The sequence below is a fragment of the Echinops telfairi genome, unplaced genomic scaffold, assembly GCF_000313985.2.
Source record: "Echinops telfairi isolate 266 unplaced genomic scaffold, ASM31398v2 ScPeMD7_20;HRSCAF=75, whole genome shotgun sequence".
Taxonomy (NCBI): Eukaryota; Metazoa; Chordata; class Mammalia; order Afrosoricida; family Tenrecidae; genus Echinops; species Echinops telfairi.
Window position 1 is genome coordinate 14,675,926 of NW_022103917.1, and position 26,823 is coordinate 14,702,748.

The 26,823-nt window shown below is 38.8% G+C and overlaps 1 protein-coding gene across 1 annotated transcript in view; it reads left to right on the forward strand.

Annotated features, from left to right (window-relative positions):
- ENOX2 (ecto-NOX disulfide-thiol exchanger 2) overlaps positions 1–26,823 on the forward strand; it is a 363,165-nt gene that overhangs the window by 269,494 nt on the left and 66,848 nt on the right. The window contains exons 4-5 of the mRNA XM_045288355.1: positions 3,112–3,246; positions 15,279–15,434. Of these exons, the coding sequence (XP_045144290.1) occupies positions 3,112–3,246; positions 15,279–15,434 (291 nt within the window). The remainder of the gene's footprint in view (positions 1–3,111; positions 3,247–15,278; positions 15,435–26,823) is intronic.

Here is a 26,823-nt window from a genome sequence, read left to right on the forward strand (position 1 = left end):
TTGAGAATGATGAGGGCAACAAATGTACATATGTGCTTGACACAATGGATGGATGTATGGATTGTGATAAGAATTGTATGAGCCCCCAATAAAATGATTAAAAATTAAAATAAATAAATAAATGTTTTTTAAAAGAACTTAAGAATAATCATTGTGGAAAAATAATGGTGTTAATTACATATGTTCCTTATAAGTTCATATAAACAAGCCTCATAGGACTTCTACTATGTATTTTGAATATAACATAGCAGTCTTTTAAAAATACCTGAAATTTTAGGTCATTCTCCTCGTCTCCAGTACATACATTAGTCCAGAGTTTGCTATGTTAGTGCATTGTAAATTCTTATTCATTGATTTCAAAGTCCTTTGCTAAGAAGGATTCCTAATTTTATTACATTTTGCAATACTGCATTCAGTCAGTACCCAAACTTTTACAAGATATTATTTTTGACATTGATATCCAGGGCCTTATGATCCTAGCAATTACCTCTGTGAGTTGTTCTCAGCCACCAAAGACTCAGACATCTCTAAAGACCCTTATGGCGATACAAAGAAAAAAGTGAGAAAGAACAAAAATAGTAATAAATCACCATTGAACAGATTCATACTCTTTCAACTCTTCAAGCTATAACCCATTGCCATCAAGTTTATTCCAACTCCAGGAGATCCCATGCGTTTATGGCAGAACTGCACTGTATAGGGATTTCAAGGATGAAGGAGCTACAAACTGTTCTTGGAAAATTGGAATGAAAAGATAGTGCACTTTTTCTGTGAACTTTTTGAAGCACCCTTGTAGATTACCAAGATTTTCTCCGGAGGTGGAATCCACTTCTCTGGGTGGATTCAAACTGTAAACCTTCAAGCACTAACCATTTGCACCAACCCAGGGACATCTTTTACAGCTATAAAAAAAAAAGTAATTGCTGCCAGCCCTGGTGGTATGATAGTTATGCACTGGCTGCTAACTACAAGGTCCGCAGTTCAAAACCCCCAGCCTCTCAACAGAATAAACTGGGACTTTGTATTCCCATAGTTATAGTCTCAGAAGCATACGGGAGCAGGTCTACCCAGTCCTATAAGGTGCTATGAGCCAGCAGCAATTCAGTGGTTGTGAAAATTGACTTTTAGTCATAGCTACCTTATAGGACAGTGTAGAATTGCTCCATATGGTTTCCTAAGGCTATAATTCTCTATGGAAGCAGGCTGCCCCATCTTTAAACCATAGAGCAGCTAGTAGGCTCAAACTACTGACCTCTCAGTTCACTGCTGAGTGCTTAGCTATTGTGCTACTGAGGCTCCTTTTAACTATGTCATTGCCCCAAAGATTTACCTCCTATGACCGGGTATTGGAAGCCCATGTTGACTTGACTATCATATAAACTCAACCCAAAGGATATTTGACAACCCAGGTTTGTTTTCTTGAGAATATTTACAAGGAGGCTAAGCATTGAAAACTGAACATGTGGGCTAGAGTCCCTACGCATGGAGAAATCACAAGTTCTGAAATCTGACATGGACTACAGCAATGAATGCTTAGGCCCATCAGTTACTGTTTATGTGCGTGTGTGTGAAAGAGAGGGAGCGAGACAGACAGAGACACAGACAAAGAGAGAGAGAGAAAAATTTGTGAGGGAAAGGCATACATAGGCAGCGGAGAATAACAAAACTATAGTTCAGTAAATAGTGCTTTGAGACATTTGCATTTGCTTGTTGTGACCAATCAATTACCTAAATAGCCCATGTATAAATAACATAGCCAAAGATCATCCATGATGTTACTAGGTTGGAAGGCTGTGATAGACAATCACTAGCTACTATTATACTATTCTATCTTTTATGGGTATAACTGGCAGAATTACATACTAAGAGGTAGGAGAAAAAACATGGAAAGTTTTCCCATGGGTATCGGGTGTCGAAGGGAAATGTCTCAAAATAAAAGCCATCCTCGTGTTCAGATGACTTTCTCTCCCATCTATACAGTAGGTACATACACATGCATACATAATGTACTTTTATGTCTTTACTTAGGTCATCCCTGCTCCTGGAATGTTTCCCCCTCATTTTGTACCTATTTAATTCCTACCCATCACTCAATGGAACTAGGCTAAAGTAGTCTTCATTTCTCAAACATTTTTGGTCCATATCATTTAAATATGTTATTGCTTCTTACTTGTTTAATTTGATTTAATAAAGCTTATTGGGCAACCTGTGTGACCTTGGGCAATATATGTGACCTTCCTAAACATTTCAGTTATTAAATAGATATATGATAGCCTCTATTGTAGTATTGTTCTGAGAATTAAATGAGAATAATGCATGTCAAGTGCTCTACGAAAAATAAGGCAATTGTTCAATAACTAATGATGCCCATAGTGGTGCAGGTGGTGATAATAGTGATTATCATCACTATCATCATCAATGTCTCCAATAGATTATGCAACCCCAGAGGATGGGGATTATGTCTCTTGTCTACTTTCTTTTTAGTATTCTTCAAGTTCCACAAGTATTCAACCAGCTAACTTGGTGTTTCTTTATTGTATATCTAGATCTATTCAATGCTACTACTTCAAAGATATAAAATTGAATCAAGAATATAATTTTGAGTTTTTACTGCCAATTTTGGAAGCCCTTGGATGTTTTTTCTAGGTTTGCATGCATGAGTAGTTTGGATCGATGCTGCTGAAGTAATCGTATTCAAGTAGACTATGAGAAGAACAGGAAACCTCTTAATGCTCCCAAGCACCTGTTGTGTGTGTGCGTGTGTGTGTGTGTGTGTGTGTATACATATATATGAAAAAAGTGGGGGGCAGGGAGAAAGAAAGGGAGAGGTAGAGAAAAGGAAGAAGAAATTCTTACACTAAGTTTCATCTCATGGACTGCGTTCAAGTTCCTTGACTGTCTACCAGTTCAAATTGTATTGTTTTAACATTTATAAGAAACTTGAAGTTGAGGCCTTATTCATCACTTTACCCATCAGACTATTATTATAAATAGTTTACATATTGCTAAGTAGAATAGATGCTGGAATCCTAACATAACAAATCACTAGCAAAAATAATTTTTTTTTAAAAGAGAAAAAAAATTACTTGCTTTTCCTCTTTTTCCCCCCAGCTGACAGCACTAGAACTCTGAATGTGGATGCTACTGCGATGACCTTACCTATGTCTGATCCCACTGCATGGGCCACAGCAATGAATAATCTTGGGATGGCACCAATGGGAATTGCTGGACAACCAATTTTACCTGGTATGCTATTTTTAATCACCTAGTACATGCTTTTTTTAATTGACTATGTGGTAATAAATATAGACATATGATATGACTTACTTTGAAGATGGCATTTTCCAGATTTTTCCTAGAGTGTACACTTTTGTAATATGAGCTTTATAGACAGGGTGGCCAGTAGCTACTAGTATACTCCCTATTGCATTTTGGGCAAGTTAGGACATGACTAATGGAAATAGAGTAATGTAATACATAAGCAGTTAATTGAAAGAAAACGCAAGAAGATTTTGGAAAGCGAATTCAAAGCTTGTCTACTTTGTCGATTTTGGGGGGAGCAAATAGACACTTAGATGGAAAGAGAATCAATAGATACAACTGCTTTTAAAAAAAATTGCCGTTGAATTGATTTCCACTTTTGGTAACTTCATTTTTGTCAGTGTAGAACTGTGTTCCATAAGGTTGTCAACGGCTCTTTTTTCAGGAGTAAATTGCCAGGCCTTTCTTCGGATGTGCCACTCAATGGACTTGAAGTTCTACCTTTCATATAGCAACCATTTGAACCATCCAAGGAATCCAGAACTGATACCCCTCAAAGCTTAGATTCCTAAACAGGAGAAGAGGAGCTGGTGGGGACAATCCCAAAGGCTATTTTAAAATATGAATAGTTGTCTGTGTTTCTTTCCACAGAGTAGCCCCGAAGAGAATGGGAATAATGGACTAACTCCATCTCCACTAAAGGGAAAAAAACATTGTCATAGTATGTGAAGGGTTTTGTTTACATATAAAAAGCATCCTGAATACAGGTATTAGCCATTAAAATGGGTTTGTGAATAAGTTGAGGATTGACATCTCAGAAGCCGTGGGGTAGCTTTTTAAACAACCTCCATATATAGCACTGATGAAACACACATCATTCCTCTAGTTATTTAGTACTTTCTACCCCCGACTATCAAGACTCCAGTTCTATCTTACAAATCGGGCTAGACCAGAGCATGTACACTGGTACAGATAAGAGTTCTTGACACACAAAATCCAGGACAGATAAACCCCTCAGAACCAATAACGAGAGTAGTGATACCATGAGGATAGTGGGAAGGTGTGGGGAGAAGGGGAAGAAAGAGGGAACTGATCACAATGATCAATGTCCACCCCCACTCTGGGGAGATGAATAACAGAAACATGGGTGAAGGGATACAGTGGACAGTGTAAAATATGAAGATAAAAATAACTCATAAAGTATCAAAAGTTCACGAGGGTGGAAGGGTAGAATGATGGGGGAGGGAGGAGAAAAAAAGAAGAGCTGATACCAAGGGCTCAAGTTGAAAGAAATGTTTTGAAAATGTTGATGGCCACATATGTACAAATGTGCTTGACACAATGGATATATGTATTGTTATAAGAGCTGTAAGAGCCCCCAATAAAATGACTTATTAATTTTTTTTAATTAAGCAATTGAAAAAATAACCTAAATATAACTCTCCTTGGATTTATTTGTGATCCTATATAAAAGCATGAAAAGATTAGGTCATTCTGGAACCTTGTATCTCAGTGTGGTCTGCACAGTCCAGAAGCTGTTTAGAATTCTAAAATCTCAGGCTTGAAACTTGTCTTCCTGAACCAGAAGCTGCATCTTAACAAGGTACTCCAGATGATTCACATGCATGCCAAAGCTAAGAAACACAGATCTGGGTTGATGTCATGTGTCCTGTCATCCTAGCCCAGATTTTAAAATGCTTAAATGGGGGTCACCTGGGGTAGGAGACAACAGTAGCAATCATACATTAAGAAATGTTATTATACTGAAATAGGAAACAAATAAGACAAGTAAGAAAACATGAAGAAAGTATGTGATTGAGAACGGGTGGGGAAGGCTGAATTCATTATTTGACAGAGGCAAAGAATCGTTCTAACAAACTAATTCTTATGACTGGACTGCATCTTATTCCACTGGTCCAATCATTATTGAGATAAACACCCCAAAATACAATGAGGGCTAGAGTTCTTGGCCCATGGATCTCCTTGGGTTTTAAATGACTGGGGCAGGTTATGATCTCAGACTCTGGTAGGTCAGTCTGAGTGAGGTCCAAGCCTGTTTCTTTCATGAATTTGACTTTGGACAGTTTTATCAGTTATATGCCTGTTATGATACTCAGTTTTCTCATCCATGAAATCAGGCTTACAGTACCTACCTTCTAGGGTTGTTGTTTGTATATAAAGTAGCACAACTTGTGTGGGAAAATGTCACTTGTTAAAAAACTATATTTTGCATAAACATTTGTAAAGGAAGCACTGGGTATTTTATTCATTATTTTGTTATTTCATTATAATATTGTTTATTGTACATACTCATATATAGGCCAAGGTTTTCAGCATATTTTTAATGCAGTTTTTGTGGTAAAATTAGGTGCCTTAGCTGATATTCGGGTCAACTTATATACCTATTCAAACTATATTGCTTATAGATTATGCCTTCGTGTGGAGTGATTCTCAGTGACAGTCTCAAACAGTCTAGAGTGATATCAGTTTCTTTATATGTAAAGGGAGAGGGGAGAATAACAGTATCTACTTCGTAGGATTGCTAGAAAGATTAAATAATATACTGAGCACAATGCTTGGCATCTAATAAGCATTCACTTAAGCTTAACTGTTATTATTTTTTCTACTAGTAATAGTACAATATTCTCTTGGAGGTAAACCAAAAACCCAAAATGCACTCCCATCGAATCAATTCCTTCTCATAGGGACCTTATAAGGCCTATAAGTGTAGAAATAACCCCTGTGGGTTTTCTGAGACTGTAACTCTTTATGGAAGGAGAAAGCCTCGTTTTTGTCCCATGGAGGAACTGTGGCTTTTGAACTACAAACCTTGTAGGTAGTAGCCCAACATGTAACCACTAGACAACCAGGGCTCCCTTTGAGGTAAACAGGGTATCAAAATACTTTCTTCAGATGGCTGCTAAGATGTTATTTAAATAGAAGCATTTGGGCTCTTTGCAACCACTGTCAACTCTAATTAGTGTTGTCCACATCCATATATGTGAAACCTCAAGGATGGGTTTCATTTCCACTTCTATCTCCCTTTGTCTGAATCTTGAGATTAGAGCATGAGCTTTGGATCTAGACTGCTTAGATTCAAATCCCTGCTTTACCATTAAGTACTTATATGACCTTTGGCATGTTACTTTACCTTGGTAGATAATAATAGTACCCATCTCATTAGCTTGTCCTGAGGACTAATAAACTGATGCATGTAGAGTCTTAAAATGATGCCTGGTTCATAGGAAGCCCTTAATGTGCATTATCTATGATTGTTCACAGCCAGGCCTTAATATATATTATCTATTATTTTTGTTCCAAGTATACATCTGATATGGTTGGTGCTAGGTGCCATCAAGTCATTTCCAACCCTTAGCGACCCTGTGCACAACAGAATGAAACCCTGCCCAGTTGTACGACAATCACAATTGTTCCTATACTTGAACCCGTTATTACAGTCACTGTATCATTCCATCTCGTTGAGGGCTTTCCCCTTTTTTGCTGCCCCTCTACTTTACCAACTGTGACGTCCTTCTTCAGGGACTTCTCTATCCTGACAGTGTATCCAACATATGTAAGTCTTGCCATCCTTGCCTCTAACTTGCAATCTACTCTATTTTTCTACAGCAGATTTTTTTTGTCCTTTGGCAGTCCATGGTACTTTCAACATTCTTGTCCAGCACCACCATTCAAAGGCATTGATTTTTCTTCTGGCTTCCTTATTCAGTGTCCATCTTTCATTCTCACATGAGGCGATTGAAATACCATGACTTGTGTCAGGCGCACCTTAGTCTTCAGAGTAATATCCTTCCTTTCCAACACTCTAACAGAGGTTTTGTGCAGTAGATTTATCCAGTGCAACATGTCTTTTGATCTATTGACTGTGGCTTCCGTGAGCATTGATTGTGGACTCAAGCAAGATAAAATCTTCGACAACTTCAATCTTTTGTCCATTTATCATGATGCTACCTATTGGTCCAGTTGTGAGGATGTGGGTCTTCTTTACGTTGTGATATAATACATACAGAAGGCTGCAATTTTTTATCTTCTTCAAGTTTTCCCCTCTTTCAGAAAGCAAGGTTGTATCATCTGCATATATGACATCTAATATATGATTCACAAAATGACATCTAATATATGACTCACAAAATGTTGAATTATGGCTCATTCGTATACTTATCAACAGTAGATGATAAGTAATACAGGGGTGATTTTCCCCCTGGATAAGAACTAGAGAGGGGCAGGTGAAGAGAGCAGTATATGTCTGACTGTGCTGTTGACTGCTTCCTATAAATCTGACAAGATGTCCACAGAAACAGACTACTGGCACCACACTCCAATTCTGGCTTCCCTACTTGCCAAGGTCTAGGCAGGAAGGTGCCTGCTGTTTTTATTATTTCATGTTTACCTGAATGACAACCAAGAATGGTTCTCCCCTAATCCTCCTCACCCTCAAAATTCTTTAATATGTAAAAGGAAGCTACTGAGGTAGAGGGATCTTTTCCCGAAGATCACTCATCTATGGCTCAGTAATTCAGTTACTTTTTCTGACCCTTAAGAGGTTCTCTCATGAGCCCGCTGACTTCCGTTTGTCGTGTCGCCTTTGACCTGTCTGTGACAATAGGAAGGTTTTTGACATTGATGGAAAACAAATGATACATCTTTGACTTCCCTCAGAGAGTTCAAGTTTATACTGTCATGAATGCGGAAACTCTTGGACACATACCTGTCATCAGGGCAATGTCTGATTTATTATGTTTATTGAGTAGAGAGCTGATCCAAGCCACCTCTAAGTTTGGTGTGGAGCTTCCATTCGTGTAATGTGGTGTTCTGTAAAGTTAATCCACAATGATGGCAGATCATCAAGTCCCCACTGGCTGGCAATTGTCTTCTTTGAAGATTATTTGCTTTCTAAGCTGGTCAAATATGACTTATGGTATGTTACTTTTCATATGATGAGTGGTCCCAAACAGAGCCAGGCCTTCTAGTTAAGAAGCCTTGTTTTGCTCCAGGCATCCCAACGAATCTAGGGATGCAGTAATTTAGAGGTACTCAATGAATGCTCCCTGTGCATCTTTTATTTTTTATCTTCAAATAAAAAATCTTTTTTGAAAACTGTTTTATTGGCACTCCATCCATATATCATACAACTCAATAGTTCAATCAAATCAAGAAGAGTTGTACAATAGTTACCACAATCAATTTTACAACATGTTACTTTTCTGTGTACTAATTATTATAAGTGTAATAATTATTAAATTATGGCAAAAATAAACATGACACAACATTCTCCAGCTCAACAACTTCTACATGTATAATGCAGTGCCATCGATACACTTTTCCTGTTGTACAGCCATTCTTGATATCCTTTTCCATTATCTCTAAATAGCCAAGTGTATAGCTAGTGAAGGAAGTCGCATAGTAAAAGAGTTCCTCATAGTTTCCTCATAGCATTGACTATACCACCTCCACAATGAGAGAGAGTTGGAAATGTGCCCTTGGGTGCCTTATTCCCAGAGTAATATAGCACCGTGTGAGCATTGTCATTCTTAAGGAGGCAGTACTCACTGAAGTCAACTGGCCAACTCTGATGAGAACCCAGAGCAGGAATAGGGATAGTCTGTAAGCTTCTCAAGGAGACTCAGACTTGAGTTCTAGTATTTCAGTATCTTCTGGTATAGTGGTTATGAGTTGGGCTGCTAACTGCAAGGTCAACTGTTCAAAACCACCAGCTGCTCTGGAGGAGAAAGACTAGGCTTTCTATTCCTGTAAGGAATCACAGTCTCGGGAACACACAGGGCCAGGTCTACTTTGTCCTATAGGGTTGCTGTAAGTCAGAATCTACTGGATGGTAGTGAGTTTATTTTTGTTGTTGTTCTGCAAATAAAATGTTCCATAAGTGGCCCAAAAGGTTCAGATCCAGAGAAAGACAGGGCGGTTCACTATCATGGTGGGCATTCCACCAAGAGTAGGTAACATATAAAATGTAATGCTCAAAAGCAAAAGAAGCTTGAATCTCATCCAGAGATGGTACTCTCAAGACTCTCCATGGAAGGAAACTGTTAGGAAGAGTAGTCTGAGTGAAATCATTCATTCATTCATTAACACAACAAATAAATTATTCTGTGTCGAGGGTACTATGAGAAGTGCTGAAGATAAAGCAGTGAACCAAAGATACAAAGATTCCTGCCCTCGTGGAGTATACTGTCTCCAATCATTTTAAAACCTCCATTTTTCTCCTTAATAAAACCAGTTCACATATATGAGCTGATTTTTTAATAACAACAGCTCAAAAGTTTCCCCTCCATGCAGTGTATTTGATCATTTTTTTTCTATATCCACTTTTTAATTCATTGAACATACATCTATCTAAGTCAAAGGACTAAAATAGGCATGCTCAGTACTTGCCTTCAAACTTCCACAAAGGCAGACAGCGAAGTAAATAGCATAACAATCCAATGAATTGACACACTAACCCCCCCCAAAAAAAAAACCCCTGCTATCAAATTGATTCTGCCCCAGTAGCGACCTTGTAGGCTTTCCAAGAGTATAAATATTCATGGGAGCAGACAGCCCTAACTTCTCCCAAGGAGTGGCTAGTTGGTTTGAATCACCAACCTTGGGGTTAGCAGTCCAACACCTAACCACAGCATCACACCTAACAACACGATAATGTAACAAGTATCATAGTGAAAATGTGTACAAAAATATTGTGGAAGCAGGGTAGAAGAAGGAGAGTGGTAGGTTGATGGTGATGATCAGCAAGGATTCACAAAGGTCTCCAAGCATTTATGGGAATGTGTCGGGAATAGTCCAGGCTGAGGAAACAGCGCACTCTGGACAGGAGGGTACTCAATACTATGCAGTATGAAGACAATAGTCAATTATTGGTTTGAGTTCGATGTGTATACTGTCTCATTCTACAGAGGGTTTGAGGCAGCTTATAAGAAAGATAACAAGAAAAAAATTTTTTAAATAAATCTACAGCTGGAAAACTAGAAATGAAAATAGAAGGTACAGACCAGGAAGAGAAGTTAATGAGAATTCACATTTGTAGGCCATAGGGTCCCACCCAGTTTCTAAAGCTCTGCAGGCAGCCAAATTAATTTTTTTAAAGGAAACTTGATCAGTTGTATAATTTGAATTTTTGTAGTATCTGATTACTCATTCAGAAAAGTAAACATGGACTTACCTGCACTTAGTTACTACTCTGTAGGGACCAATTTCATATTTTTTTCACCACAGCCAAGATTCTACTTTAAGGACTGTCTGGTAAGAAAGAGTCTCTGTCCTCACCCACCCCACAGCACCTTCCTCCAGAATCAGTCTTTTTTCAAATTTGCAATCCCTGACGGAGACAGAATACCCAGTACAAAAGGTAAGCACAGATTTACTTGTGCTTACTTCATTACTTGGGTTATCTACCCCTGCCTTTTTGTGTACCTGACACTTTAGTTCTGAAAGAAACTTTTCATTGGCAGCTTGATAGAGAGCTGCAGACTGAATGGAGTAGTTGATTTATCCCAGCAACCTAAACACTGGTTTGTAGCCAGTAGCCAACTGATGCTATTACTTTCTTGAGTTTGCCACAAAATGTGAGAATGTGAAAATACACTTTGTCATGCTGATTGGAAGTTTTCTCCTTGATTGTGGTATCATAGACTTCCTATATGAGAACTTTTTCTTTTCAAAATGTGTTTTCTTTGATCAAGTAGTAATAGTGCTAGTACATTGGTTAGATTCTTTGTGTTGTTCCCTATGTCTTTCCTGTAGCAGCCCTGGTGGCGTAGTGAGGTGTATATTGGGCTGCCAACTACAAAGTTAGTAGTTCAAAACTACCAGCCACTTCACAGGAGAAAGATGATGCTTCATGCTCCCTCCCACAAAGAATTACAGTCTCAGAAAGCCACAGGGGCTATCCTACTCTGTCCTCTATGAGTTGGAATCAACTGGACAGCAGCGGGTGCATTATTTACATCTTTCCTTGGCAAAGTTTTATACATGTATTTAAGGTTGCCAATCGCTTACTGGTTGTATAACCTTAGGCAAGGAAAATCTTTTTGAGCCTCGGTTTCTTTAGTTAGAAAATGAAGGATTAACAACAGTACCTACTTCACAGATCTGTTAAGATGAGATTATATAAAGTGTTTAACACAGTACCTAGGAAATTATATCATTCAATAAACAATTATGATGGTGATGATAATTGCTATTATAGCCTTGTAAGTGTTTGCATGGCTGCCTCCAAAAAAAGACTATCAAGCATTTTGTCTCATTTATTCCTTTACCCTAACACCTGGAACACGGCCTGGCCCCAAAATATTAGATAGATGGGCATATGGATATTACATGTGCCTTCATTGTAACCTCCTGTCTCAGGTTGTACAGAGAATATCAAGGGTAATAACATTCTGTGACAACTACCTAGGTTGAGTAAGCACAAGCAGGAAGGCTTAAGGCTATACCAAAACCTTTCTAGAAACCACATGGTAGGGCGGGAACTCCAAGGAATAATTTAACCCACTCTTCTTAGCATTCTCAACATTTCCAGTGAGTGAGAACTTTGGGAAATGCATGAATCAGAAAAATGAATGCAAACCAACACCATTTGGTTCTCTTAGCAATGACCATGCAGTCAAGGAAGTGGTAGGGAAAGGATACTAAAAGAAGAAATGGTAAACACAAAAATGAATTTCTTTTAGTGATGGTAGTTGCTTGCTTGTTCATTTATGTAACCTATTGATTCTAAAAATGACTGTAAGAATGCCTTGGCCTTGTCCACTATCCTTTCATATGATTTCAAATCTCCTTCAGAGGTTTGAACTTTTAATGTCAGATGCTATAGCATATGTTTGTTGGCAGTACTCCGCAATCCTGGGCAGGGGCCTAGAAAAGGAAGAGAGTTCCTCTGGTGTTCTATTTCCAATATGTTCTTAAAGTGTTGACTTGTTTGAGTTTTGAGGTTCAGGGTCATTATGAATTAACTCCATGGCAACAGGTTCAACGAGTTTGGGTTGTTATTTTTTCTATTTTTTTGGTTTTCAGTTGGCAATACTTACATAAAGCCGAAGATTTAAAATGGTTATTTTCTTGGTTAGCATGATAAATCTGCTGCTACTTTGGTGCTTAATAGTTGAAGATAACAGAAATAATCAATGTGATGGAGCTTTTTGAACCGGGTACTGCAGTCGTGGATATTCGTTGGCATAGTGAATGCAACAAAGAAGGGGAGTTTCTCTTCTCTGGCTTTAGCCATATGTCATGAATACATTTGCTTTTAAATGAAATTCATAAAATATTAATGCAATCATACCCAACAGCAGAGTGGTGAGTACATCAGTCAGGAGTTATATTTATCCTGTGTATTTGTTTTTTGTTTGTCTCCATTTATTAGTAGACAGTACATGGAGACAGGCATTTCCTGCTCAGTCAAAGTGGCAGAACTTGTTTAATGAACTGATGTTGCTGTAATCTGTGGTAAGGTAGAGTTGTGAGTGACAAAGCTATATGAATAACAATGAGGAGGCAGACAGAACAATAAAAGGAAGACAAACATTTCAGTAGGAGGAGAAAAATACATGTGATTATTATATTGACACACAATCTAATCTGATATTTTCCTTAAAAAAATAACAGTTTGCAAATGGGTGAGATCATGTTAACAATTTCCCCAAAATCTTTTGCACAAGAAATCAAATTTTTCTGATGTAAATGGCATCCTTAACCACAATACTCTTTGTTTTACAGCATGGGATGACAGGCAGTAAGGGGCCTTAAATTCTCTAAGATTGAAAGGTAGTTCTAGACCCTTTAGCTGCACAGAGTCTATCATGTAGGATAATTATAACAAATGTTTGTAGAATGTGGGATTGAGTGCCCAAATCAGTCAGTATGTGTACTCATGCTTTGTACCTAGGAAATTTACCTAGAGAAGTAACTGTTATGCCAGAAGTTTTCATATCTGTTCTATCCTTGCATCCTTTGAACTAAATGCCATTATTTATGTCTACTTTTACCTAAAGGGAAAATGAGGTACATATATATTAAGAAATTTTCTTCAGGGTCACATCAATACTACTGGAGGAATGTAGAGAGCCACAGAGAGGGAACAATGTGTGTTTGTGTGTACATGCCCACACATGCATGTCAAGGGAGATGACATATAAGGACAAAGGTAAATATGCTCTCAGTCACTACTCACTAAAATGGGATTGTAGAACATTGTTTTTGCAGACGATATTAAGCCAATTCACTTCAGTATCTCCAGAGACTATGGTCCTGAGTCCCCAGTCCAGTGACTCAGTCCTCAATGTGTTTGGTTGCATCTATAAAATATTCATAACTTTGCTCCCTGTATGTGCCACCGTACTCATGGATATATAATCAGCAAAGGTCAATACAGATATCCTCTGTCAAAGTCAATGCCACCCTTACTAATAGGAAGCAAAGCTCCTGTCCTAGGCCTGCACCTCAAGGAACCCTCATTTAGGAATGTCTACTTTAACCATTTTGAAATCCCCCCTTCCGTGCAAAAGACTGACAGGACAGGCAGTGCCTTATCAGGCCCTACATGGGTTCTAGTTACCAGAAATAACTTTATCAATAGTTCCCATTTCCCTCTCCCATGTATGACTGGCCAGAGCCAGCAATGTCATCTGAGCAAGGATCTCCAATTCCAAACAGAACCCACATGGGCCCTGGTCCCCATTTCTCCTTTACAGTGTACCAATGTAGGAGCTACTAGATTACCCAAGGAACTTTTGGATTCATGTGTATCGGGCCCTCCCAAAATCTTGCTTTTAAGAGGATATCCTGGTAAGTGATTCACTCCATTTGGCTAATATGGTATTTTACTCATGGAACCATGTAAGATCGTATCATCAGAATGATGATACTGACCCAGGCTTAGAGAAAATCAAAGCATATATAGAAGACAGTGACCTCACAGAATTTTTGTTTGTGAAGCTCCTTCACATATCCTGGAGAAACATGCCTGACAGACATAATCAGAGGGTGGCACAAAATAAAAATTCATTGTCAATATAGAATGTCATTGTCAAATGTAAAATCAATAATTTTTAGACCCAGAATACAATATTAACTAGAATTGTCTGAAAAAAAACTCTTCAAGGATGGGTGTAAGCCATGCCTTGAAGCCTGGGGAGAACTTTGGGAGGCTCAAATGATTCCAGATAAGAAAAACAGCATAAGCAAAGGCACAGTGAGTAGTTGTTTATTGAGCCTTTCGGGTCTATGTACTGTGCTGAGCACATGACAGTTAATATTTTGTTTACTCCTCAAAACTTCGTACAATGTAGGTTGTCTTAACCCTATTTTGAAGATGAGGAAATGAACATTTAAAAGGTTCTTTAGCCAATCAGAGGTGGAACTAGGACCCAGGTCTGCCTGATCTCCAGTCTGTGCTATTAACCTGATGCTGTACCACAGAGAGATAGGAACTATCAGTATGTGCACAAAGGACAGCAAGGAGCCTTGTCGGATTCAAGCAGAGGGTGTCAGGAACTAGTGAAAGATGAGCTGAGTAGACAAAAGGCAGTCATATTATGAAAGACTTTGCATGTCAAAAAGGAGCCCTGGTAGTATTATTTATTGGGCTGCTAACCACATGATCATCAGTTCAAAACCACCATCAACTTTGGGGGGAAAAGATGAGGCTTTCATTTTCATAAAGATTTACAGCCTTGGAAACCCAAAGCGACAGTTCTGTTCTGTCTCACATGGTTGCTCTGCTTCAGATTTGTTCTTTGTTTTATTGGGTTTTTTGTTATTTAGGGAGGGTGTCAAAATAAAATACAGAGGAGCAGTGCCATCCCAAAAAGAAAAATGCACAGCAATATAAAACATCTAAGACCTGACAATGCTGGGGACATGATTTCTGAAATATTTTACCTCTACTTTAGAAAAGGCTTTGGTGTGAGATATTAAAGGTAACACTCTGCCTCCACTTGACCTTATCTGGTGTCATTTATTTTTCTCTCTCTCCTCTCCTTTTTCAGACTTTGACCCTGCTCTTGGAATGATGACTGGAATCCCACCCTTAACTCCAATGATGCCTGGTTTGGGAATAGTACCTCCGCCAATTCCACCAGATATGCCAGTAGTGAAGGAGATCATACATTGTAAAAGCTGCACACTCTTCCCTCCAAACCCAAGTAATTTTCCCTACAAGTCACTATGTGTTTGGTGTCCTAGAACACAAGAAGTTCAGAGATGCATATTCAGAAACATAAGGATGGGAAGATGTTCTCTTACTAGGCAAGGCTTAATTTCATATGTAGAACAGTAGATTTTGTGTCTGGTTACAGTGAAAGTAGGAAAACATGTTTCTGCTGCCATCTGCGAAGGAATTCCAGTGTGTATGGTACAGAAGGAAGCACCCAACATACACTAGTCTACATAATTTACAGTCTCTCCATTTCATAGCTGGCTCATGTGCTGGTGATGGCAGATATAGAGTGTGGCCTCAACCCACCTGAGGCACATGAGACTATGGTTGGTGCTAAGAATCTGCTGCTGCTGCCATTTAGTCATATAGCCCTTGAGTGACTGCCATTGCATTGATGGGTAATAGACAATGTGTAGCTCAACTAACTCTGAGGACAAAGAGGAATAGTAAGTCCAAGTCAGGCTACTTGCAGCCATCCAATCAGTGCAGTTCATGTGAACACGATCTAAGGATCTGTCTTGTTATCCACGAGTACTCATCTTTCTCCCTAGGCTCCCTTAAAGACACCAGGAAATATATGGTAGCCATATTTCCATTAAAAAGTAGCAGTAATAATAATTGGCTCAAACTTTTTCTAGATCTGTTAGGGTTTTGATTTACTTTAAATGATCAAAGGTTACTTCTGTACATAATCTAAGCCTAATTAAAGCATTCCCCACAAATCTAGTGATGCTAGGCTCTGGTGGCACAATGGTAAAGTGTTAAGCTACTAAACAAAAGGTTGGTGGTTCAAACACACCCAGCGACTGCAGGAAAAAAGACCCGGCCATATGCTTCGGTAATGATTCCAACCTAGAAAACCCTATGGAGCAGTTTTACACATGGGATCCCTGTGTGTCAAAATTTGATTTGACTGCACATAACAACAATAGTGTCAGGTGGCATACCTATGGGAGCCACGAACTTAGTGCTCAGAGATTAGAACTCTTTGTTAAAGGACACAGTTATGGGTTCAGGCCATAGATCAAATGAACCCACCTTACCAAGATAAACAGGAACCTTTGATAAATAAGAACTTATGACTTAAGAAAAATATTTCATCTCCTACCTTGCATAGATATCAGTTAATCATAGGGTCAGCTCCTGGCAAGAACCCAAGTTCTACCTAGTACATTCTGCTCATTACTGGGAGGATTTAAAGGCCAGTCAGGGTTGGTCAGACAGATTATCTTGTCCCCTTAATGCTTTATGCAGCTCTTTTGAACTTGGTTGTTAACAAGGCACTTCCTTCCTGGCCAATAAGAAATCTGGGAAGCCAGCATCTCAGAGATAAGCGAGCATGTCCTAAAGAAGAATTGAAGAACAGGATGACGTTTGTCAGTCTGACTTGCCAGCTCAAATGGCAAGGAAGTTCCTAGATGAATGAGTGTCTGTATCTCTTATTCCTACTGACCTGGCCCCCCATAAATGGTTGATGGATTCCTCCCCCTGCCGTTTGTTTCCAGTGTGTTACTTTTAGCTTAAAGAAAGCCCTCCTGCATCCCTGCTACTACCTTTTTTACTCCAAAATCCATGAAATCCAACATTTCCATTGTTTAAACCGCCTGCTTATTATAAGGGAGACTCCCGCCGATTTAATCATTCATTTATCATGTCATCAGTCTGCAGTAGGCTTTCATGGTCTCAATCAAGTCTAAGCTAGCAGGATGGTTCCCCATCTTTAATGTCTTGGTAGGGTGCAACAGATGATTTTATAGGAGGTTTAGTTTCTGCATCTCCAAAGACTAGCACAGATGCCGTGTTTCTAACACACAGACCACACCAGAGCACTTTAAAAAAAAGTTTCATTGACATAATTTATATAACACACAATTGAATAGTTTAATAATTTTAAAGAGTTGTGCAATCATTACCACAATTAGTTCTAGAACATCATCTTCTTTCTTTTCCTCATTTTTGTTAGCTCCCCCATTTTATCCCAGCCACACCCACTATACCCCTAGGAAACTATTAATCTAGTTATTTTCTGTGTAGATTTACTTATGCTGGATTTCATATATAGAATATTATACAGAATAAAAACAAAAAGCCAAAAGTATGACAAAACAAGTCTCAATCAAAAAAAAGTAGAAAATAATTTAAACTGGTACATTTAAAATAAGGGAAATCAAATGATAAGGTGTTAAATTTTAACGTATCTACATCTGCAATAATCAATTTTACAGTGTTCTCTGTCTGCTAGTAAGGCTGTTCACATCCCTGGTCTATGGTCAGAAGGGATTCTCCAGAGGCTTAATCCATGCGCGTACCCTGCAAATGGATTTTGGGCTTTTACCTGTCATCCATAGCCCTCTGCAAGCCAGGTGTTCAGAATTTAAGTTCGAATACCATTCCCTCCTCCAGATTTGGGTTTTATTATTTATAATCCTTGTGCCACATAGGCTGGTGTGCTTCTTCCATGTAGACTTGGCAGATGTACCTCTAAGATGGCTATTTGTTTAAATACAAGCCTTTAAAGCCTAGGACACTATTCTTTCTGATAGCCAGGCACCATCTGATTTCTTCACGACACTTGAACTGTCTTTTAAAGTGAATGTAGAAATAGTGTCTGAAAGAATCTCTAACTTTTGATCATCTCAAGTAAAAGGATCAGGCATCTTCGAAATATGTTTCTTCTTTCTCCACCTTCGGCTATGTCTTCTCAGTTCTGAATTGGAAGGGTCACAGAGTAAGAGGGAAACAGTTTTCCATCAAGGCTCACTCCTTTAGTTCTTCATATTTGTATTAGGAATGCTGACAGGGTAATTAGTGCCAATAAAATCTGGGCTTCTGGGAATTGAATTAAAAAATAATATTCATGACACAGCTTAAAGTAAACTCGTGCTTTGTTTCCTTTTCAGAGCTTGGGTTTTGCTAAAAGTGAGGCTAGATCATTTGAGTGGGGAAAACATTAAGGAAGAAACTTCCCTTCATTCTGTGTTGAGAGCATGGTAAAGGGGCTACTTGTGGGGGCAAGGGCTTGAGATGTTTTGCCCTTTCTTGTTAAAAGCCCAAAACATTGCTTTGTAAAGATTAGACAGAACAGATGAGAAGACCAGAGACCTGCTGTGACTATATTCCTCATCTTCTCTGAAGCCCACCAACCCTGTCTAAGCCTTGATTTTAAACCCTGTTACTTATTCCTATCTGTCTCTGGTAATTTCTTTTGCACTCATTGGTCTTGGGAGTACTTCTCAGTAATAAAGTCCTGTGATCCAGGAACTCTCATAATCTTCTTCCTCTAGTTTGCTCCTAAATCACCTTTATTTGAAAGCCTCATCAATTCCTTGCTCTCTCTCTCACCTAAAAACTCATCCAAATGCATGCTGTGTATTCAGAACCATGAAATTTTCCTGAGATTCCCATTGTCCACAAATGCAGAGTATAACTCCTGGCCTGAAAAGCCTTCCACTAGTATGCTTCAAGTGATTATCTTCAGTCCACCATTTCTACTTTCCACCTTTAGAGTATAGGTTTAGAGTCTACACATCTTTGTTGTTTTTAGGTGTCATTAAGTTGGTTCTGACTCATAGCAACTTTATGCACAACAGAACGAAACACTGTCTGGACCTATGCTACCTCAAAATTGTTCCTGTGCTCGAGCTCATGGTTGCAGCCAATGGCAGTGTCAATCCATCTCATTGAGGCACTTCCTCTTTTTCACTACCCCTACTTGACCAAACATGATGTCCTTCTCCAGGGACTGGTCTCTTCTAACAACATGTCCACAGTATGTAAGATGAAGAAGTCTCAAAATCCTTGCCTCTAAGAAACACTCTGGCTGTGTGAATGAAAACATTATACACACCTATCCTGAGGTTCAATTATTTCCTGAGCCCAAAAAGCTCTCCACCCCAGATCTAATACTGCCCTGTCCTTGGACAATACTGAAGTTAAACGAGTTCTACTATTGTATGTCTACTTAAATACTTAGTGTTAACTCCAATGGATACTTAATGTACCACTATGCTATCTTCAGTACTATTGACTCCTTCAACTTTCCTGAAACGCTAGATAAGTTGGCGATGTAAATAACTAGAAAGGTGATATGGATTAAGAAGAGAAGAAGACCAAGTATAAGACCCTATGAAATCCCAACATTTCAGTTGGGGCTCTGGTGGCATGGTGGTTATGCATTGGACTGCTAAGTGTAAGGTCAGCGGTTCAAAACCACCACCTGCTGTGCAGGAGAAACTCACAGGGACAGCTCTACCCTGCACTATAGGGTCACTATGTATGTGAGATATTGCAGAATACATGGTAAAAATAAGTAAATTTCTTTCCTAAATGCCACCCCCCCCCCCACTATCATGATCCGAATTCTACCTTGCAAGTCTGGCTAGACCAGAGGATGTACACTGGTACAGATAGGGACTGGAAACACAGGGAATCCAGGACAGATGATCCCTTCAGGACCAGTGGTGTGAGTGGCGATACTGGGAGCATAAAGGGAGAGTGGGTTGGAAAGGGGGAACCGATTACAAGGATCTACATGTGACTTCCTCCCTGGGGGATGGACAACAGAAAAGTGGGTGAAGGACAGGGCAAGATATGACAAAATAATAATTTATAAATTATCAAGGGCTCATAAAGGAGGGGGGAGTGGAGAGGGAGGGGAAAAATGTGGACCTGATGCCAGGGGCTTAAGTGGAGAGCAAATGTTTTGAGAATGATGAGGGCAATGAAAGTACAAATGTGCTTTACCCAATTGATGTATGTATGGATTGTGATAAGAGTTGTATGAGCCCCTAATAAAATGATTAAAAAAAAAGAAATTCCAACATTTCAGAATTTAAAGGGAAAAAATGAGTTACATTTTTGCATGCCCCATAGAAACAAAATTTCTCAAAAGGTATAATCTATACAAGCTGTATTTAGTTTTCCTCCTTTCTTTATGCCACTCCTATTTTGGCCCCTAACCCTCTATCAAAGCTTCCCTTGTGTAAGCTAATTAGTGACTCTCACAAGGAGCCCTGGTGGCATATTGGTTACAGGTTGAGCTGCTAACCACAAGGTCAACAATTCAAAACCACACGCTGCTGTGCAGGACGAGATGAGGCTTTCAATTCCTGTAAAATTTTCAGTCTTGGAACCCCACAGGGATAGTTCTGCTTGGCCATATATGGTAAGGTAACCAGACATCCCACTTTTGGTGGGGCAGTCCCGATTTTTAACAATTTTTCCTGTGTCCCGTGGCATTTTTCAAAAGTCCCGATTTTGGGAAAGAATGCACGACAAGCTAGGGTATACTGTTTTCAGCTGCCATGTGGCTATTTCGCCAGGATATGATTTTTATCAATGGTGTCCCGCTTTACCAATGTTAAAATCTGGTCACCTTAATATAGGGTCACTATGAGTTGGAATCAACTTGATGGTAGTGAAAGTGGCTCTCAAAATGCTGAATCCACAGGCCACTTCTCAATTCTCTTCCTAATTGGCCTAAGGGCAGAATGTGACAATTCTTGATATAGTTCATTCATTTGGCTTCCAAAACACAACATTATCAATTCTCCTCCCACCTCATTAGTTGCTCCTTTTCTATCTCCTTTGCAGGTTACTTTCTGTTCTGACTTCTTATCATTGGAGCCGCATGTCTCAGTCTTTGAGAGTGTTCTCTATCCACACTCATTACTTTGATTATCTTGCATAATATCAAGACTTAAAAAAAACAATATATGAAGTAGCTTCAAAATGTTCATGGAAAAATTCCATTATCTCTCAATTCTATTTTTCTACTAACTTTAAAAAAACCTCTCATATATTCCAGTGACGCCCAAATTTGTATTTCTGACTCAAATAACCTGGCATCTGAATTCCAAACTCAACTCTCCCTTAATAGACATCTCAAAGTAAATATGTTCAAAAATAAAGTTTTAGTCTTGGTCCCCCAAATATGCCTGATTAGCACCCTTCTTCATTCATTTAGTGGCAACTTCATCCTTTCAGTTCCTCAAGCCAAAATCATCTTTGCCTACTTTGTTTTTCTCCCACACGACATCTAATCTGTTAGAAAATTCTCTTAGATCTATTTAAAAATATAACTGTACTACTTTCACCATAACTGCTGCTTGGACCCACTTTATAGCCACCAAGATTAATTTCCTGGACTGTTGCAGTAGCTATCTAACTGTCCCACTAGACTATTTACAACAATCTAGGCAGAATGATCCTTTTTAAAACAGTGGTTCTCAACCTTCCTAATGCCGCGACCTTTTAATACAGTTCCTCATGTTGTGGTGACCCCCACAGCCATAATATTATTTTCGTTGCTGCTTCATAATTGTCATTTTGCTACTGTTATGAATCGGGCGATCCCTGTGAAAGGGTCATTCAACCCCCAAAGGGGTCATGACCCACACGCTGAGAGCTGCTGTTTTACAACCAACGTCATTCATGTTATTTCTCTACTCAAAATTAGTTAATGGCTCCTCATTTTCACTCAGAATAAAGTCCTTTTAATGTCATGTTGTTGTTGTGTGCTATGGAGTGGATTCCAACTCATAGGGCTTCAATGGTTATCATCTTTATGGTTATCATCAAACCACCAGATATTTTCTCCTACAGCTTTTGATTAGCAGCGCAGCTAATTGACCACTGTGCTACTAGGAATCCTTTTTAATGGTATGCAAGGCCCTATGTGATCTTCCATTCCCCTCTCCCACATTGTCTCCTTGGCCTAATAATTTCTGACTACTGTCCTTCCCTTCATTTACTCTGTTCCAGTCACATTGGCCTACATCCTAGTCCTTTAACATGCCAGGCACTCTTCCATCATAGGGTCTTTGCACTGGGTCTTCCCTCTGCTTAGGATAGTCTTCCCTCAGATATCTGCAAAACGAAATCCCTCTTCTTCCTCCAGTCTTTGCTTGAGTGCCCCTTTCAAAGTGACTGATCACCTATTTAAAATTTCAACCTTCCCTATCACATTCTGAGCCCTGTTTACCATCTCTACTTTTTATAACACTTAGTTCCTTTTAACAAACCAGATAGTTTATCTATCAGATTGATTGTTTATGGCATCCCTTCATAGAATGTAAAACTCACAATATCAGGGATTTCTATTTTTACTCATGCATTCCAAGTACTTAGAAAAGCGACTGGCACCTAGTAGGTTTTTAATAAATATTTGTTGAACAATGGAGAATTAGAGTGTGAGAGGGAAGAAATAATGCCAGAGGCAAAAGGATTCTGGAAAGGGAGGTTTCAGAGAGAATGTGAGGTAATTACTACCAGAAGCTGATTACTTCCAAATGTGTACTTTCAGTTTGTATTTCTCATCTGAGTTTCAGACACATATACCCAACTGCCCTCTGCTTTTTTCTAGGTAAATGTACCTCGAATGTACACAAGTGGTTTTCTAGTATACTAGACAAACTGCCAGGCAAGAAGTCTAGGGTAATTGTGATCCAGGAAAGAAAATTCAAAGTGAATCTATAATTAGGTAATGCCCCGAGCTGTAGGATCTTGAGCTAGTCACATAAGCTTTTTGGATTATGTGAATTGTCTTGCCTGTAAAGTGGGGATTTAGGGTTACTTTACCTCTAAAGATTCAACCAGCTCAAAATTATGACTCTTTCATTAAAATTGTAGCTACCACAGTTATTCTTTACCCAGGAAAAAGCCTTCAAACTATATTAGGAAAAGCAAAATCAAACTGGTATGTGGCCCATACAGCTTTGTACCTGCTCTGGAACAGATGGTATAGCATAATGGTTAAGCACTTGATCTCTGATGTGAAATATGTATCTTCAGTACTTAATTAGCCATGAGATTTTGGGTAAGTTACTTAACCTCACTGATCTCAACCAAGTTAAATATCTTCTTTTGTCCTCCATTTTTATTGCTATGTAGTTTACATATCATACAATTCAACAGTTCAATCATATCTCAAATACCATCCATAAAGTAAATGGCTCACACTTAGACTAGAACAAACTGAGCACCAGAAGCTTAAATGTTTAGTGCCCCCATTTTCCTAATAGTAACATCCCCTAACTCCCAAGAATGGAGAGTTAGCAAAAGGAAACTCTCTGAAAATCAGTTACATTTTTACATCAGATAGCTATCAGATTGGCACAATTCCTAATAGGGACCTCAGTGGAAGTTAAAGGGGTGATACCATCTTTCCAAAGAAACTACTTTAAGAGAAATTAATTGTGCCAAAATTTTTCTCTTCAGTTTCCAGACCTTCTATATGGAAAGGTTACCTCCTGGACTGGACTGTCAAATAGGAGTGAGTAGTTAGTAGCTGGTGAAATATCTTGTGCTGTCTGGGGAAACACTCAGGAGCCAAGAGAAGAGCAATTTTTTTTATCAATTTACAGTCACAAAGTAGACCCCATTTTGATCTCAGGGCTAGATTCTAGAAAGAGAGTTGGAGAAAATAAGTAAATTGAACATTAATAAAGATTGACTAGCTTTATGGTAATATCCAATTAGTTGAGATTGCATTTTTTTTAATCTCGGGGACTTCAATCTTGTCAGTCTAATAAAATCAATTCAAAGACTGTGTAGTGTGTGCATTCTGGCAAAACAGCTAAGGGATCTGTGATGTTCCTTTGGAAAGCATTATGCAAGTGGTTTATAAGCCCTTTGTGCTTCTGCTTGCATCACTTCTCAAAGATTAGCAATGACTATGATCCTAATGCTGATTGCCAAATAGGGCTCCCCAGAGTGAATGCTTTGATGTAATTAGAGCTAGAAGCTCCTCCTTTTCCATTACCAGAGATTAGAGTGCTTTATGTTCTTCATTATCTTGAATCTATTTCCATGGATGTTTTCTTCTCCATCCTGAGTGGCGACTGGGGTGTTACAAGAGCTTAGTACATTACCTGATCAATAGGTGGACTTTGAGTTTGCTTTCCTGTGGGCTTATCGTTTCTGTGTCTGAAACACTGTATTTCAGTGGGATGAGAAAATCAGTCCCAGACAACAAAGTGCTTTGGGCTGTTAATTAAAGAACAGGCACTATCCATTAAGGGCGATAGTGCAGCCCATTGCTTTGCTTGGTGGCATACACCTAAATCTCAGCAAATGCTGTCAGGGAGGCTGTCTACATTTACCCTAGGAAAAGATAAATCCCTGGTCTTCTTGACATTGCTCTTAATGGATTTTAGGTCTCTTTACTTAGCAGGCAGTCACTGCAGAAGAACCAGAGCTTCTAAATAGGGTGATGGCTTCCTCACAGAACCTTAAGTTCCCATGAATATAGTCAGGGGAAAGAGGATTGGGGTTTGGGGAGTGACATGTAACTGCAACAGCCACACAATTTCTTTAGAATAGCTCGATGAATCTAAACATAGACCCAACTGAAAAAAACTAATTTTTCTTAAAGTGATTATTTGCTTCATGAAAGGATCCTGTGCCATCCATCCCACTGACATCAACTCAATTCCAACTCATAGCAACCCTACAGGACCGACTAGAACTGCTCATTAGCGTTTCTGAGACGGTCAGTCTTTATGGGAGCAGACAGCCTCATCTTTTTCTTGAGGAGCTGTTTGTAGGTTTGAAGTGCTGCTGACCTTGCAGGTAGCAACACAACACTTAACCCACTGTGTCACCAGAGCACTGTCCTTTACCATAAAACCCCCAAAACCAAACCTACTGCCATTGAGTTAATTCAGATCCATAGTCACCCTATACAGGGTTGCCATGGCTTGGGAATCTTGAGGGCTGCAGACAGCTTCATCTTTTTCTTGTGGAGCACCTGGTGGGTTAGCAGTCCAACACTTATTGGACAGTGAAACCAGGGCTCATTATCATCAAATTCCATTAAATTCCCTTAAACTTCATAAGACTTTTATTCTAAAACAAAGTTTTGTTGTAAAGGCTTTGATATGAAAACATACCTCTAACTATATGAATGCTCTTGAAAATTCCTTGTCTTTTAATCAGTGACAGGATTTTATGTAGACTATGGTCAAAGCCATTCTTCACTGCTACAGATTCTTCTAAGTAAAGCAAGGAGCCAAGAGTTGAGGTCAGCTCTTAGATTTTATTCTACTCTGAATTTGTGGTAGAACTTTAGGAAGTTACACAATTAGAATTAGAAAATGTGGAAATTAGAATTAGAAAATTAGCAAATAAGAATAAGAATACAATGACTACTATTTATTGGGAACCAATTAAGTGCTACACACTGTACCATATGCAATATAGACAGTATATTATGTGTCATATATTACATGTGGTATGGAATAGCATCCTTATTTTACAGAAGAGATAAAAGATTCTCTGAGATGATGTACTTTCCCCAAGGCCATGCAGAGAATGAATAACTGTGGTAAGATTGAATCTAGGTTTACCTGTTCCTCGTGTATGCCCTTCCTCTGTATATCTGATGTGCTGACCTTTAGCAGTTCACTTACCTTCATTCAGCTAAAGAGTTCCTTTTGTATTATCAGAGGCATACAGTAGGTCAGAAGCTTTTAGCTACACATTAGAATTAACTGGGGAGATTTTATAAAGAAGAATCAGTGCCCAGGCTGCATCTAAAGTAATCAACTCATACTTTCTGGGGTGAGCCCCAGGCTTTGTTTGTTTATTTGTTTGACTCCCAGGTTGATTTTAATTTGTCACTAGAGTTAAGACTGACTAAACGTATCATGTCTACAATCACTTGTACGTCTTAAAAACTCAGAAGCGTAAGTCTCAGACAAGTTTTGGCCCTCATCTTCCTCTTTTTTTACCTAAAACTGCAACTTCTTCAGTGGCTGTGACGAAGACATTTATGGTTCTCATCTTTTTTTGTCTATACTTCTTGTATGGAATAAAATCCAATACAAAAAAACTCTTGAGAATACAAGTGGGCTTCAAAAAATTAAGGAAAAATATCATTATCTTTTCTTTTCCTTTTCATGAATCTTTTAAAGTTTCCTTGCATAAGCATTTAAAAAACTTACAAGAAAATATTTAAGGTCCTTGATTCTCTCTATCTCTTTTATTGATTATAGAGGGAGGAGGAGGGGCCATGAGACATTAATTTTTCTGAATCGTACCAATAAGACAGACATTGGTAGCAATGTGAGGAAGCTAGAGGTGCTGATACCCAAGGAAGCTCCCAAATCAACTGCTTGCCAACTTGGATAAGCTGGGGGCCTTGACCTAATCTACAAGTGAGGCTCATTTAGTTGTTTGTTGTTGTTGTTGTTTTCGAATTTTATTTTTTTTATTTTTTTAACATTTTATTAGGGGCTCATACAACTGTTATCCCAATCCATACAAACATCAATTGTGTAAAGTGCATTTGTACATCGTTTCTCAAAACATTTTCTCTCCATTTAAACCCCAGACATTAGGTCCTCATTTTTCCCCTCCCTCCCCGCTCCCCCCTC